At 32.2% G+C, this 15,020-nt stretch overlaps 2 protein-coding genes across 3 annotated transcripts in view; one reads left to right on the forward strand and one right to left on the reverse strand.

The window, feature by feature from the left end:
* LOC129742003 (sodium-dependent transporter bedraggled) overlaps nt 1–15,020 on the reverse strand; it is a 260,366-nt gene that overhangs the window by 19,790 nt on the left and 225,556 nt on the right. For both annotated transcript variants that reach the window (XM_055733847.1, XM_055733846.1), the window contains exon 4: nt 1,698–2,700. In XM_055733847.1, the coding sequence (XP_055589822.1) occupies nt 1,698–2,700 (1,003 nt within the window). The remainder of the gene's footprint in view (nt 1–1,697; nt 2,701–15,020) is intronic.
* On the forward strand, nt 9,701–13,609 carry LOC129742011 (probable cytochrome P450 9f2). Its single transcript, XM_055733856.1, has 3 exons — nt 9,701–10,317; nt 12,073–13,298; nt 13,363–13,609. The coding sequence occupies exons 1-3, from the start codon at nt 10,103–10,105 to the stop codon at nt 13,533–13,535; spliced, it is 1,614 nt and encodes a 537-aa protein (XP_055589831.1). The 5' UTR covers nt 9,701–10,102; the 3' UTR covers nt 13,536–13,609.

Raw genomic sequence — 15,020 nt, forward strand, 5'->3', positions numbered from 1 at the left:
TCAATTTTTTAAAAAACTTATTTTTTAGCCCTTGTAATGCTGGTCATTTGTCTCGAAGACACTATAGGTCTAAAACGAACAGTTTCGGCAGAAAACAGTTTTGATCGCCTTTTTCATGTTTTACCCCAGTGTGCGTCGGGTCGGAAGTCTCCTACCGAGCCACCATCGATGCCAGCTAGGTCTACAGAGGTCAAGTCACCGAAGTTGCCTTGGGTCCAAGAGAAGCTGCTGCCAACACTGGTCGTAGCCTCGATCACCAATCACCAAGACGTTCGGGAAGGGTCATCCGACCACCAAAGAAGCTGGATTTGTAAAAGAGATGTTTGTACCCTAGCTTACTTATTACTTTGAAATGTATTTGAATTCCATTTGCTAGGAGAGAAGAGCTGTTATAAAATTAGATTGCTTCATCTTAAATTACATTCCTTGATTTGCCACACCTTGCATTATATACATCTTGCTATCAGCTGTTAAACTTCCCCACGTTTTTGTACTTCCGTTAGTCAGAGAAAACCGAGCAAAGAATATACACGCTTTTAGTTAAGAGAACAAGTTTTCGTGTTTTCATTGCTGCCTTCCAGACGTTCCCTTGTGACCCACATTGCGACCAACCTACGGCCACTTCCACAACAAGTAGTCAACTAAGCTAAGCTAAGCTAAGCTTTTCCACATGAAAACATTTCAAGATGTGATTCCTTCAAGAGTTTTTACAACACGTGTTATATTCTCGCATTCTGTGATGCAAAAATAGCAATATTTCTATCACATACGACTGGAATAGAAACATTGCTGTAGAACTAATTCAACACCCAAAGATCTTGAAAACATTTTTGCATGGTAAAATTTTCAAAATATGCTACAAGTGTCAAAATTTCTACCACTTTCCCCCAACACCAGTGAACTTGCTCTAAAAGGTGATCGTCTAAGGCAGAAAAAGACCTCGTAAAATCAACGTCAACAGTATTCTAAACAATTAAGAATAACGAGAACGAGTATTTCACCATTTCGACAAGGACCGGAAATCGAGCTGCATACCGTTTAAGGCAAACACAAGGCACTGAGGGCCTCGTCGGATAATATGGAGCCTAAACACTGTTGGAAAGCTTCTGGAAAGGGTGATCCTCCGAAAAACTTCAAGAAGAGAAACGAGGAAGGTTTCCCTTCAAATAGCTTAAGAATTCTAGGAAATGGGCATCACAGCTGATATTCGGCCCGGTTTTGTGGAATATTATTACATACGAAAAAAAAGTATATTCAGTCCAAGGGTTCAGAGATGGTATTCCAGCCGGATCTCACGCCGTTTAAACCATCAGGCGCGAGATTAAGTGTTTGAGTGTGATGGTTGACAACCGGCTTTAGTTTAAAAGCCACTTCAAACATGTGTGCAAAAAAGGCGGCAACGGTCAGACTTACAAGGATACTTGAGATGGAACTAGGATGAAGGGGAACTAGATCTATCGTTTGATCCCAAAGATCAGGGAATGGTTTGAGAGAAAACGTGACCAAGTGGATTACTACGTGACACAATTCCTGCTTCATTGATGCTTCATGCAGTACCACGACAGGTTCGGATATTCGGCCTGGTCACATACACACAGTACTCAAACTTAAACGGAGACTGTCATTGACGGAAGCTACGGTAAAATAAGGTTTATCCAGGGACGGACATTCTAAAAACCAAAAAATAAACAACTCACCCTTCCGTTTCGACGCCGGACGCCATCGAGCTGTACGTGGTTGTCGAGAGCAGCGATACCGGACTCGGATTCCGCGAGGATCCAATCGAACTGGTTTCCGATCCCATTCCCATGCCTACGTACTGATGGCGCCGCTCCTGGTGACGACTATTGTTGAGGTGCTGCTGCTGATGATGATTGCTACTAGCACCACTACTGTAATGGTGATGACGCTGCTCTAGATCGCTGATCACTGGAGCACTCGGAGCTCTCGGGGAAATTCCGCCGGATGGTATCGGCGATGAGCCGGAAGTGTTGGTCCGGATTATCAGCTGATTAGTTCGCGAGTCTCGTTCGGCCGTAATCGAGACAACCCGCGGTCTCGGTTCCGATCGACGGCCCGTTTGCCGAGGCCTTTCATTCGTGGGAAGAGTTTCCTGCGCAGGAATAGTGGCCCGCTCACAAAGTGACGCCGATACGAGATACGGTATCAGTTCGTCCTCTGTAATCGGAACACAGGTGGTGGCAGGTGGGGCACTCGGAACTGGTCGTCGTTGATCCTCTTTGGTTTCGTTTCTCTCCAGCAGCTCGCCAATTGGGAGCGTTGTGATGGAACTGAGCTCGTTGTGATCTTCCTCTGCCTCCTGTTCCGGATGGTGGCCATTGCCTTCGTCGGCCAGCGAGTTGAGGGAACTGAACTCGATGTTGGCCGAATCGAACTCGGCTCTACCAGCTTGAGCTTCGTGTGATGTTGAAGATGACGGTGATGATGCTGAAATACTACTCCTAGTAATACTGTGATTGTTTGTGATGTTCGAGGCCTGGAGATCGCTGCCGGAACCTTCATAGGAGGAAGAGCCACGGACTTCGGGCGGGGGTGGAGATGGTGAAGCCGGTATATCCTGGTCCGGTATTTGAATTGGGCGAACCTTGCGCATAGAATTGCGCAACCAATTCGATGCCCGGCGGGGTCGTTCCGCCGTACGACGGCTGTCCGAGGCAGTGATCGAGGTTGAGGTAGGTTCTGTAAAAATAGATACAAAATAAATTTAATTATTATCTTATTTTTTAAATTCCGATTTATGTCTTTGGTTCTAGCAAATAAGAAGACAAAAATACAAAACCTGTTAAAAAATCTAAAATAAAGAACAATATTCATGAAAAGTACAAATAGTTACAAAAAAATTAAATACAAAAAAGGCATTTGCAATTTGAAATTTGCAATAATCACAGAAGTCAAATAAAATAAAACAAAATTATTTGGAAAATATCAAATGATGAAAATGACTAAAATGACGAATTGGGGGACTGGAAAAAATATAAAACACAATAAAGAATAAAAAATGGCCAAAATTTACACTTCGTCAATTTTGGCAAAACGGTAAAAGTCGTTCAAATTGGCAATATAAAAAAAAAAACAAATGTCGCTAAATTGGCAAAATTAACAAAAAGGAATAAAAGTGATAAAATTGGTAAAATTGATAAAATAATCTTAAAAAACAAAAACCAGAAAAGTAAAAGAACAAGAGAATTCACAAAAAAAGAAAAAAATTAAATGAATCAAATTGATGAAAAGGGCGCGACAAGTGCACATAATAAACTAAATCAAGTTGACAAAATAAAAAAAAAACCTATTTGAAATATTAAAAACAATGACAAAAATAAAAATTCACTAAACAGACGCAGCTAGCAAAAACTAACATACAAAATTACACATGACAAAAAAGATTAAAAAAAAAAAACAAAAAAGACAAAACACACAAAAAAGACAGAACGAAAAAAAAACCAAAACTGATAAAAATAACAAAAATGACTAAAATGACAAAATGACAAAAATGAGGAAAAATAACAAAAATTACAAAAATGACAAAAATGACCAAAATGGCAAAAATGACTAAAATGAGGAAAAATGACAAAAATGAGAAAATGACAAAAATGATAAAAATGGCAAAAATGATAAAAATGATAAAAATGATAAAAATGGCAAAAATGAGAAATAAGGACAAAAATGACAAAAAGACAAAAATGACAAAAAGACAAAAATGACAAAAATGACAAAAATGACAAAAATGACATAAATGACAAAAATGACAAAAATGACAAAAATGACAAAAATGACAAAAATGACAAAAATGACAAAAATGAAAAAACAACAAAATGACAAAAATGACAAAAATGACAAAAATGACAAAAATGACAAAAATGACAAAAATGACAAAATTGACAAAAATGACAAAAATGACAAAAATGACAAAAATGACAGAAATGACAAAAATGACAAAAATGTCAAAAATGACAAAAATGACAAAAAAGACAAAAATGACAAAAATGACAAAAATGACTAAAATGACTAAAATGACAAAAATGATAAATTGACAAAACTGATATTATATACAGAAAATGATAAAAATGACAAAAATGACAAAAATGACAAAAATGACAAACATGACAAAAATGACAAAAATGACAAAAATGACAAAAATGACAAAAATGACAAAAATGACAAAAATGACAAAAATGACAAAAATGACAAAAATTACAAAAATGACAAAAATTACAAAAATGACAAAAATGACAAAAATCACAAAAATCACAAAAATGAAAAAATGTCAAAAATGACAAAAATGACAAAAATGACAAAAATGACAAAAATGACAAAAATGACAAAAATGACAAAAATGACAAAAATGACAAAAATGACAAAAATGACAAAAATGACAAAAATGACAAAAATGACAAAAATGACAAAAATGACAAAAATGACAAAAATGACAAAAATGACAAAAATGACAAAAATGACAAAAATGACAAAAATGACATAAATGTCAAAAATGACAAAAATGACAAAAAATGACAAAAATGACAAAAATGACAAAAATGACAAAAATGACAAAAACGACAAAAATGACAAAAATGACAAAAATGACAAAAATGACAAAAATGACAAAAATGACAAAAATGACAAAAATGACAAAAATGACAAAAATGACAAAAACGACAAAAATGACAAAAATGACAAAAATGACAAAAATGACAAAAATGCCAAAAATGATAAAAATGGCAAAAATGACAAAAATGACAAAAATGACAAAAATGACAAAAATGACAAAAATGACAAAAATGACAAAAATGACAAAAATGACATAAATGTCAAAAATGACAAAAATGACAAAAAATGACAAAAATGACAAAAATGACAAAAATGACAAAAATGACAAAAACGACAAAAATGACAAAAATGACAAAAATGACAAAAATGACAAAAATGACAAAAATGACAAAAATGACAAAAATGACAAAATTGACAAAAATGACAAAAAATACAAAAATGACAAACCTGAAAAAACTGACAAAAATGACAAAAATGACAAAAATGACAAAAATGACAAATATGACAAAAATGACAAAAATGACAAAAATGACAAAAATGACAAAAATGACAAAAATGACAAAAATGACAAAAATGACAAAAATGACAAAAATGACAAAAATGACAAAAATGACAAAAATGACAAAAGTGACAAAAATGACAAAAATGACAAAAATGACAAAAATGACAAAAATGACAAAAATGACAAAAATGACAAAAATGACAAAAATGACAAAAATGACAAAAATGACAAAAATGACAAAAATGACAAAAATGACAAAAATGACAAAAATGACAAGAATGACATAAATAACAGATTTGACAGAAGTGACAAAAGTGGCAGAAATGACCAAAAAAACAAAATTCACAAAATGACAAAAATGGCAAAATGGCATAAAAAGCATAAATGGCAAAAATGACAAATGTGATAAAAATGGCAAAAATGACAAAAATTATAAAAATGACAAAAATGGCAAAAATGACAAAAATGACAGAAAGGCAAAAAATTACAAAAATGGCAAAAATTACAAAAAATGGGAAAAATGAGATAAATGAAAAAAATGACAAAAATAACAAAAATTGACAGAATTGATATTGATGGCGATGATGGCAAAATGACAAAAATGACAAAAAAGACAAAAATGAAAAAATGACAAAAATGCTTAAAATGACAAAAATGACAAAAATGATAAAAAAAATGACAAAAATGAAAAAAAAAAAAAATAACAAAGTTGAGAAAAATGACAAAAATGACAAAAATCACAAAAATGACAAAAATGATAAAAATGACAAAAATGACTACACAAAAATTACAAAAATGAAAAAAATGACAAAAATTACAAAAATGACAAAATGACAAAAGTGACAAAAATGAGAGAAATGAGGAAAAAAAAATGAGAACAATGGCAAAAATGACAAAACTGAGAAAAATTACAAAAATGACAAAAATTACAAAAATGATAAAAATGACAAAAATTACAAAAATGAAAAAAATGACAAAAATGACAAATATGAGAAAAATGACAAAAATGTCAAAAATGACAAAAATGACAAAAATGACAAAAATGACAAAAATGACAAACATGACAAAAATGACAAAAATTACAAAAATGACAAAAATGACAAATGACAAAAATGACAAAAATGACAAAAATGACAAAAATGACAAAAATGACAAAAATGACAAAAATGACAAAAATGACAAAAATGACAAAAATGACAAAAATGACAAAAATGACAAAAATGACAAAAATGACAAAAATGACAAAAATGACAAAAATGACAAAAATGACAAAAATGACGAAAATGACAAAAATGAAAAAACAACAAAATGACAAAAATGACAAAAATGACAAAAATGACAAAAATGACAAAAATGACAAAAATGACAAAAATGACAAAAATGACAAAAATGACAAAAATGACAAAAATGACAAAAATGACAAAAATGACAAAAATGACAAAAATGACAAAAATGACAAAAATGACAAAAATGACAAAAATGACAAAATTGACAAAAATGACAAAAATGACAAAAATGACAGAAATGACAAAAATGTCAAAAATTACAAAAATGACAAAAAAGACAAAAATGACAAAAAATGACAAAAATGACTAAAATGACTAAAATGACAAAAATGATAAATTGACAAAACTGATATTATATACAAAAAATGATAAAAATGACAAAAATGACAAAAATGACAAAAATGACAAAAATGACAAAAATGACAAAACTGACAAAAATGACAAAAATGACAAAAATGACAAAAATGACAAAAATGACAAAAATGACAAAAATGACAAAAATGACAAAAATGACAAAAATGACAAAAATGACAAAAAAGACAAAAATGACAAAAATGACAAAAATGACAAAAATGACAAAAATGACAAAAATGACAAAAATAACAAAAATGACAAAAATGACAAAAGTGACAAAAATAACAAAAATGACAAAAATGACAAAAATGACAAAAATGACAAAAATGACAAAACTGACAAAACTGACAAAAATGACAAAAATGACAAAAATGACAAAAATGACAAAAATGACAAAAATGACAAAAATGACAAAAATGACAAAAATGACAAAAATGACAAAAATGACAAAAATGACAAAAATGACAAAAATGACAAAAATGACAAAAATGACAAAAATGACAAAAATGACAAAAATGACAAAAATGACAAAAATGACAAAAATGACAAAAGTGACAAAAATGACAAAAATGACAAAAATGACAAAAATGACAAAAATGACAAAAATGACAAAAATGAAAAAAATGAAAAAAATGAAAAAAATGACAAAAATGACAAAAATGACAAAAATGGCAAAAATGACAAAAATGACAAAAATGACAAAAATGACAAAAATGACAAAAGTGACAAAAATGACAAAAATGACAAAAATGACAAAAATGACAAAAATGACAAAAATGACAAAAATGACAAAAATGACAAAAATGACAAAAATGACAAAAATGACAAAAATGACAAAAATGACAAAAATGACAAAAATGACAAAAATGACAAAAATGACAAAAATGACAAAAATGACAAAAATGACAAAAATGACAAAAATGACAAAAATGACAAAAATGACAAAAATGACAAAAATGACAAAAATGACAAAAATGACAAAAATGACAAAAATGACAAAAATGACAAAAATGACAAAAATGACAAAAATGACAAAAATGACAAAAATGACAAAAATGACAAAAATGACAAAAATGACAAAAATGACAAAAATGACAAAAATGACAAAAATGACAAAAGTGACAAAAATGACAAAAATGACAAAAATGACAAAAATGACACAAATGACGAAAATGACAAAAATGACAAAAATGACAAAAATGACAAAAATGACAAAAATGACAAAAATGACAAAAATGACAAAAATGACAAAAATGACAAAAATGACAGAAATGACAGAAATGACAAAAATCACAAAAATCACAAAAATGACAAAAATGACAAAAATGACAAAAATGAACAAAAATGACAAAAAATAATAAAAATGACAAAAACGACAGAAATGACAAAAATGACAAAAATGACAAAAATGACAAAAATAACATAAATGACAAAAAAGCCAAAAAAAGCCAAAAATGACAAAAATGACAAAAATGACAAAAATGACAAAAATGACAAAAAAGCCAAAAATGACAAAAATGACAAAAATGACAAAAATGAAAAAATGACAAAAATGACAAAAATGACAAAAATGACAAAAATGACAAAAATGACAAAAATGACAAAAATGACAAAAATGACAAAAATGACAAAAATGACAAAAATGACAAAAATGACAAAAATGACAAAAATGACAAAAATGACAAAAATGACAAAAATGACAAAAATGACAAAAATGACAAAAATGACAAAAATGACAAAAATGGCAAAAATGGCAAAAATGACAAAAATGGCAAAAATGACAAAAATGACAAAAATGACAAAAATGACAAAAAATGACAAAAATGACAAAAATGACAAAATAGACAAAAATGACAAAAATGACAAAAATAACAAAAATAGCAAAAATGACAAATATGATGAAGGTAATAGAAGCACAGAGAACAGACATAAAAGCTAGCCCACGAATCTTGTGTCAAATTTCCAACGTTAGTTTTGAACACTTTTTTTGGTTTTTTGGCTGGGCTTTTTCGAAAACTGGCCACCTGAAAATTTGATTTGTAACTTTTGAACGGTACAATAGATGGCACTATTTCAAGTCAATTTCGAATGTACTTTTTGAATGTCAGCATTTAAAATTTTTTACACTTTTTGGAAGATTTTTTGTTCGAGCTTGTACGTCTGTTCTCTGTGATAAAATTTACAGAAAAAACATTCTCGTGTTTTGTTTAATTTTTTTTGTTGCAGTTAACTTTTTTCACTTTTGTCATGTTTCAATAATATTAGTCCTTTTTTGTTGTAAAAGAGTCCAGTTTCGAGTCCGAGTTACGAAAATGAAAAAAACTTTTTATTTGGTGTTCTATGCAAAATGCGTTTTGCTTACCCACTGTGTTGTCATAGTTTGTTATTTTTGTAATTTGATGTCATAGTTTTTGATATTGTCGTAGTTTTTGATATTTTTGTCATTTTTGTCTGTTTTTGTTTATTTTGTCATTTTTGCTTATGTTAGTTTTGTTAACTTTGTTATTTTTACCATATTTGTTTTTTTTTCTACGATTATTATTACCATACTCTATACTTTTGTATGTTGTTATTTTTTGAAATTCAGTAATGTTTGTTTTTTTTTTGTTGGGAAAGATTTGCAAATATTAAAAGATTAGCATTGGTATGGTCAAAGCTGATGCAATCGAAATTTCTCGAGGTTTTTATTTTCGATACGTTCCATCACTCTTTTTGTGTGTGCACAAACAGTGGAAGTTGAGTTATTAATAAAGTGGTTCAAGTTGCTCAACAGACACAAATGCGCAAAAATGATGGAGCACCCTAGCAGCCATTCATAATTGCGGACATCCGAACAACAGAACTAAGCACTGAGGATGAGTCATTCCGTTTTCATGAACTGTTTCGTGAGAATGACGATAGTCTTTCCCTGATGTCGCGAAACATTCAAACAGATCGAATCTGACGGTTGTTGTTGCTGTGTGTTGGTTACTTCAAAGCCTACTTTTTCGATAGCAGCACACTTGTTGATTCATTTTATTACTAAGCCCCGTTTATTGACATTTTTCGGTGTTTCGGCTTTGGCCGAAAATTCAAACGTTAAACACATAAAGGGTGTATGTACCTAGTGCAAATTTTTTCTGGCGTTGAATTTGATGGTTTCCAGTTAAAGTGTTAGAGTGTAAAAAAAGTAAAAAATCTCACTGTGCTAACCCTCAATCGATGCGATAGAAACAAAAATATACCGGGTCTGTGTAATGAAATCTTCTGTAATCTGACTGCCCTGGCTCAGTATGAACAAGGCTCTACAGGTGGGAAGTTGTTTCATTGATAGGGAGAAAAATTTATTCGAATCGGCAACAACACAGAACAAGAAAGATAATAAAGTCGTATTGGGAAACAAGCAAGCACCCAAATGCTGGAAGTGAGCCTGATAACGGTCGCCATTGCGCTGATCCTCGGAACGTTGCTGTATCGCTACCTAACACGGAATGATTTCTACTTCGCCGACAAGCCGATTCCGTTCCTGCGGCCAACTCTGCTGGTCGGCAGTCTGGGTCCGCTGATGATGAAGAAACGGGACATAATGGAACACTTCCGGATCCTGTACAACACCTTCCCGGATGCCAAGTGAGTGGTTTAGGTGATTAATTTTAACCTGAAAGATTCAAATTTCCGATAGCAGATTTCGAATTCAGATTTCAGATTCAGATTTCAGATTCAGATTTCAGATTCAGATTTCAGATTCAGATTTCAGATTCAGATTTCAGATTCAGATTTCAGATTCAGATTTCAGATTCAGATTCAGATTTCAGATTTCAGATTTCAGATTTCAGATTTCAGATTTCAGATTTCAGATTTCAGATTTCAGATTTCAGATTTCAGATTTCAGATTTCAGATTTCAGATTTCAGATTCAGATTTCAGATTCAAATTCAAATTCAGATTCAAGATTCAGATTTCAGATTTCAGATTCAGATTCAGATTTCAGATTCAGATTCAGATTTCAGATTCAGATTTCAGATTCAGATTTCAGATTCAGATTTCAGATTCAGATTTCAGATTCAGATTTCAGATTCAGATTTCAGATTCAGATTTCAGATTCAGATTTCAGATTCAGATTTCAGATTCAGATTTCAGATTCAGATTTTAGATTCAGATCTCAGATTCAGATTTAAGATTCAGATTTCAGATTAAGATTTCAGATTCAGATTTCAGATTCAGATTTCAGATTCAGATTTCAGATTCAGATTTCAGATTCAGATTTCAGATTCAGATTTAAGATTCAGATTTCAGATTCAGATTTCAGATTCAGATTTCAGATTCAGATTTCAGATTCAGATTTCAGATTCAGATTTCAGATTTCAGATTCAAATTCAAATTCAGATTCAAGATTCAGATTTCAGATTTCAGATTCAGATTCAGATTTCAGATTCAGATTCAGATTTCAGATTCAGATTTCAGATTCAGATTTCAGATTCAGATTTCAGATTCAGATTTCAGATTCAGATTTCAGATTCAGATTTCAGATTCAGATTTCAGATTCAGATTTCAGATTCAGATTTCAGATTCAGATTTCAGATTCAGATTTCAGATTCAGATTTCAGATTCAGATTTCAGATTCAGATTTCAGATTCAGATTTCAGATTCAGATTTCAGATTCAGATTTCAGATTCAGATTTTAGATTCAGATCTCAGATTCAGATTTAAGATTCAGATTTCAGATTAAGATTTCAGATTCAGATTTCAGATTCAGATTTCAGATTCAGATTTCAGATTCAGATTTCAGATTCAGATTTAAGATTCAGATTTCAGATTTCAGATTCAGATTTCAGATTTCAGATTCTTATTCGTCATTTTTATCATTTTTTTTTTAATTTATCGTTTCTGTCATTTTGGTGAATTTTGTCATTTTTTCTTATTTTGTGTAATGTGTTAATTTTTAAATTCAGTGAACAATGTTTTTTTCTAATTTCGTTAATTGTGTTAACAGATCCAGATGTAAATGAATCCGCACAGGTTCTGGGAATAGTCATTCAAAGAGTTAGAAAGCCTGAATTGAAAACTTTTGCCACTTATTTTTTAACTTTGAGTATCAGGTCCACATTCAGGAACTCGAAATTGGTGATGTAAGATCGCAGGAATCAAATGAGCCAAAATTCTTTCGATTAGGAAGGATTTTAAAAAATTAGCACGGACAACGCACAGCACAGAACAGTATCTTACAAGAAGCTGTCTTCAGTAATATTTTTAACTTTGAGTATCAAGTCCATCTCTGAGGTTTTCTGACACATCCCTAAGTGAATGTTAACAAATACACTGAAAATACATTAGGAGTAAATTATGTCAAAAAAACACTCATTTCAATCTTTCTTTTCTCACGCAGAGTGTTCGGGCTGTTCAGCATGGCGACCCCGGCGTTCATGATACGGGATCCGGAAATGGCCAAGCGGATCGCGGTCAAGGATTTCGATCACTTCGTCGATCACACCGGGTTCGGAGCAGTGGCGCCAGAGCTGGAAAATTCGCACATGCTCGTCAACAACACCTTGGTGGCACTGCGGGGGGAAAAGTGGCGCGATATGAGAGCCACCCTGAGTCCGGCCTTCACCGGCAGCAAGATGCGGCAGATGTTCGAGCTGATCTCGGACTGTGGTCAGAGTGTTGTCCAGTACTACCGAGGTCTGGGTGGATCCCAGGTGGTGGAGATGAAGGACGTTTTCAGCAGATTTGCGAACGATGTCATCGCCACGGCAGCCTTCGGAATCAAGGTGGATTCGTTCCGGGAGCAGGACAACATATTCTTCACCCTCGGGAAACAGGTCGTGCAGCCGAATGGTTTGGTTTCGTTGCTGAAGCTGACAGGGTTCACTCTGTTCCCGAAACTGATGTTGAAGCTCAAAATAGATTTTCTGACCAAGGAGCAGGATCAATTTTTCCGCGGCATGGTGCTGGATACGATGCGCACCCGAGCAGAGCAGAACATCTTCCGGCCGGATATGATCGAGTTGCTGATACAGGCCAAGAAAGGTCAACTCAAGCACCAGGGAGAAGATCAACTGCTGACCGAGGAGGGATTTGCTACGGTCGAAGAGTCTCAGGTCGGGCGAAAGTATCACAGTCGGGTCTGGAGTGACAACGAGCTAATCGCTCAGGCCTTCATATTTTTCTTTGCCGGATTCGAAACGGTCTCGACAACCCTCTCGTTGGTCGTCTACGAACTAACCCGGAACGTGGAAGTTCAGCGGAAGTTATTCGAAGAAATCCGGGAAACCCAGCGTAAACTCGAAGGTCGACCGCTGTCGTACGATACTCTACAGGGTATGAAATACATGGACATGGTGATCAGTGAGGCCCTTCGGGTGTGGCCGATCGGAACCATAGTGGATCGTGTCTGCGTTAAAGATTACGTCTACGACGATGGCCAAGGCTGCCGGTTCACAATCGAAAAGGGAAAATCGATCATGGTCAGCACCATTGGGATGCACTTCGATCCGCAGTATTATCCGGAGCCGGAAAAGTTTGATCCGGAGCGTTTCAGCGACGAAAATCGGCACAAGATCAACATGGGAACGTATTTACCGTTTGGACTGGGACCTAGGAATTGCATCGGTACAGTATTCACAGGATAACTTAGAAGAAACAAAATTCATAAAATATTCTTCCCCCATTACAGGTTCTCGTTTTGCCCTGATGGAGATGAAAACCATCGTCTATCATTTGCTGAACAGTTTCAGCTTCGAAGTGCACGAAAAGACGCAAATTCCGCTTAAAATTGCCAAATCTATGACACAGTTTACCACCGAGAAGGGGGTCTGGGTAGAAATGCGACCAAGGAGTGACAACTAGTCGAGGACCTGTACCTATCTAGTTATTGTTTTGAAGTTAGGCAAATGTGAGAATAAACATTGCACACAAAACAACTTGAAAAGTTTTATTAAAAAAACTAACAGGTCTGGAGTTATAAAAAAATATTCTAGAAGAACACAATGCTAAGAATCCATAAATCAAGAATTGAGAATTTGATTCTAAAAATTCCGACTTTAGAACTTCAAGTTCTAAGTAGATTCTGACTTCAACTAGAATCCCTGAATCAGAAGTTCTAAAAAATTCAAATTCAAAAATAGAAATTGAACACTAAGTCTTCAGAGCTCGAAATTTTAAGTACCAAGGATCAAGAAATCAAAACTTATTCCAATCCAAATTCAGAACTAAGTGAAATCGAAAATTGAAAAAAATAAATAGCGATATTCTACAACTTCAAATAAGAATCAATTACATAAAATTCTAAACATTGATACGATAAGAAAAAAATGAAATTTGGAAAAACACAGAAAGAAATCAACAGAAACAGAAAGGAAAAAATAGCAGGAAAACTTACAAAAATGTAATAATAATACACAAATGTACACTAGCTAAAAGGCAGAAAAAACATCACAAAATCGATTAAAATAACAAAAATCGTAAAAAAATTACCGAATCCGCAAAAGTGACAAAAAAAATTAAAAAAAAAATACAAAAATGACACATATTTATCACAAAAAAAAAAAAAAAATGACAAAAAAGCAAAAAACTATAACGAGAGAAAGTACAAACATTACAATAACAAAAAAAACAAACGATACAAAATTAACAAAAAAATAAAAATTTTACAAGTAAAAAAATTTGACAAAAATTACAAAAAAAATACAATATTTCCAAAAAACGACAGTACAACGCCAATAACAAAAATAATCTAAAATGATAAAAATAAAAAATGACAAAAACTATACCAAAAAAAAAAAAAACAAATGACATTAATTACAAAATGAATAAATTAAAAAAAGACTAAAATAACAAAAAAATTAGGATAAAAACTACCAACATGACAATATTTACAAAAAATTACATAAATAAACAAAAAAATAATACAAAAAATAAGAAAAACGTAATAATTCAAAATAAAGCTAAAATCTCTCAAATTTTTTGAAAATTTAAAAAAATAAGAAAACTTATAAAAGTTTACAATTGACAATGAAGACAAGAATATCAAAAAAAAAAAAAAATTTCGAAGTACTTACAAAAATTACAAAGGAGACAAAAATGACAAAGAGGACAAAAATAACAAAAATGACAAATATGACAACCATGACAAAAATGTCAAAGATGACAAAAATGACAAAAATGACAAAATGGTTAAAAAGACAAAAATGTCACTGACATAAATGATAAAGATAACAAAAATAATAGAAACGAAAAAAAATAATTTAAAAAACAATTAGAAAAATTTATTGAAAATTACCGAAGAAAAAAATTATAATAATGAATAAAATGTCAATAACTTAATAAATGAAA

This window comes from Uranotaenia lowii, chromosome 2, assembly GCF_029784155.1.
Source record: "Uranotaenia lowii strain MFRU-FL chromosome 2, ASM2978415v1, whole genome shotgun sequence".
In the NCBI taxonomy this organism is placed as follows: Eukaryota; Metazoa; Arthropoda; class Insecta; order Diptera; family Culicidae; genus Uranotaenia; species Uranotaenia lowii.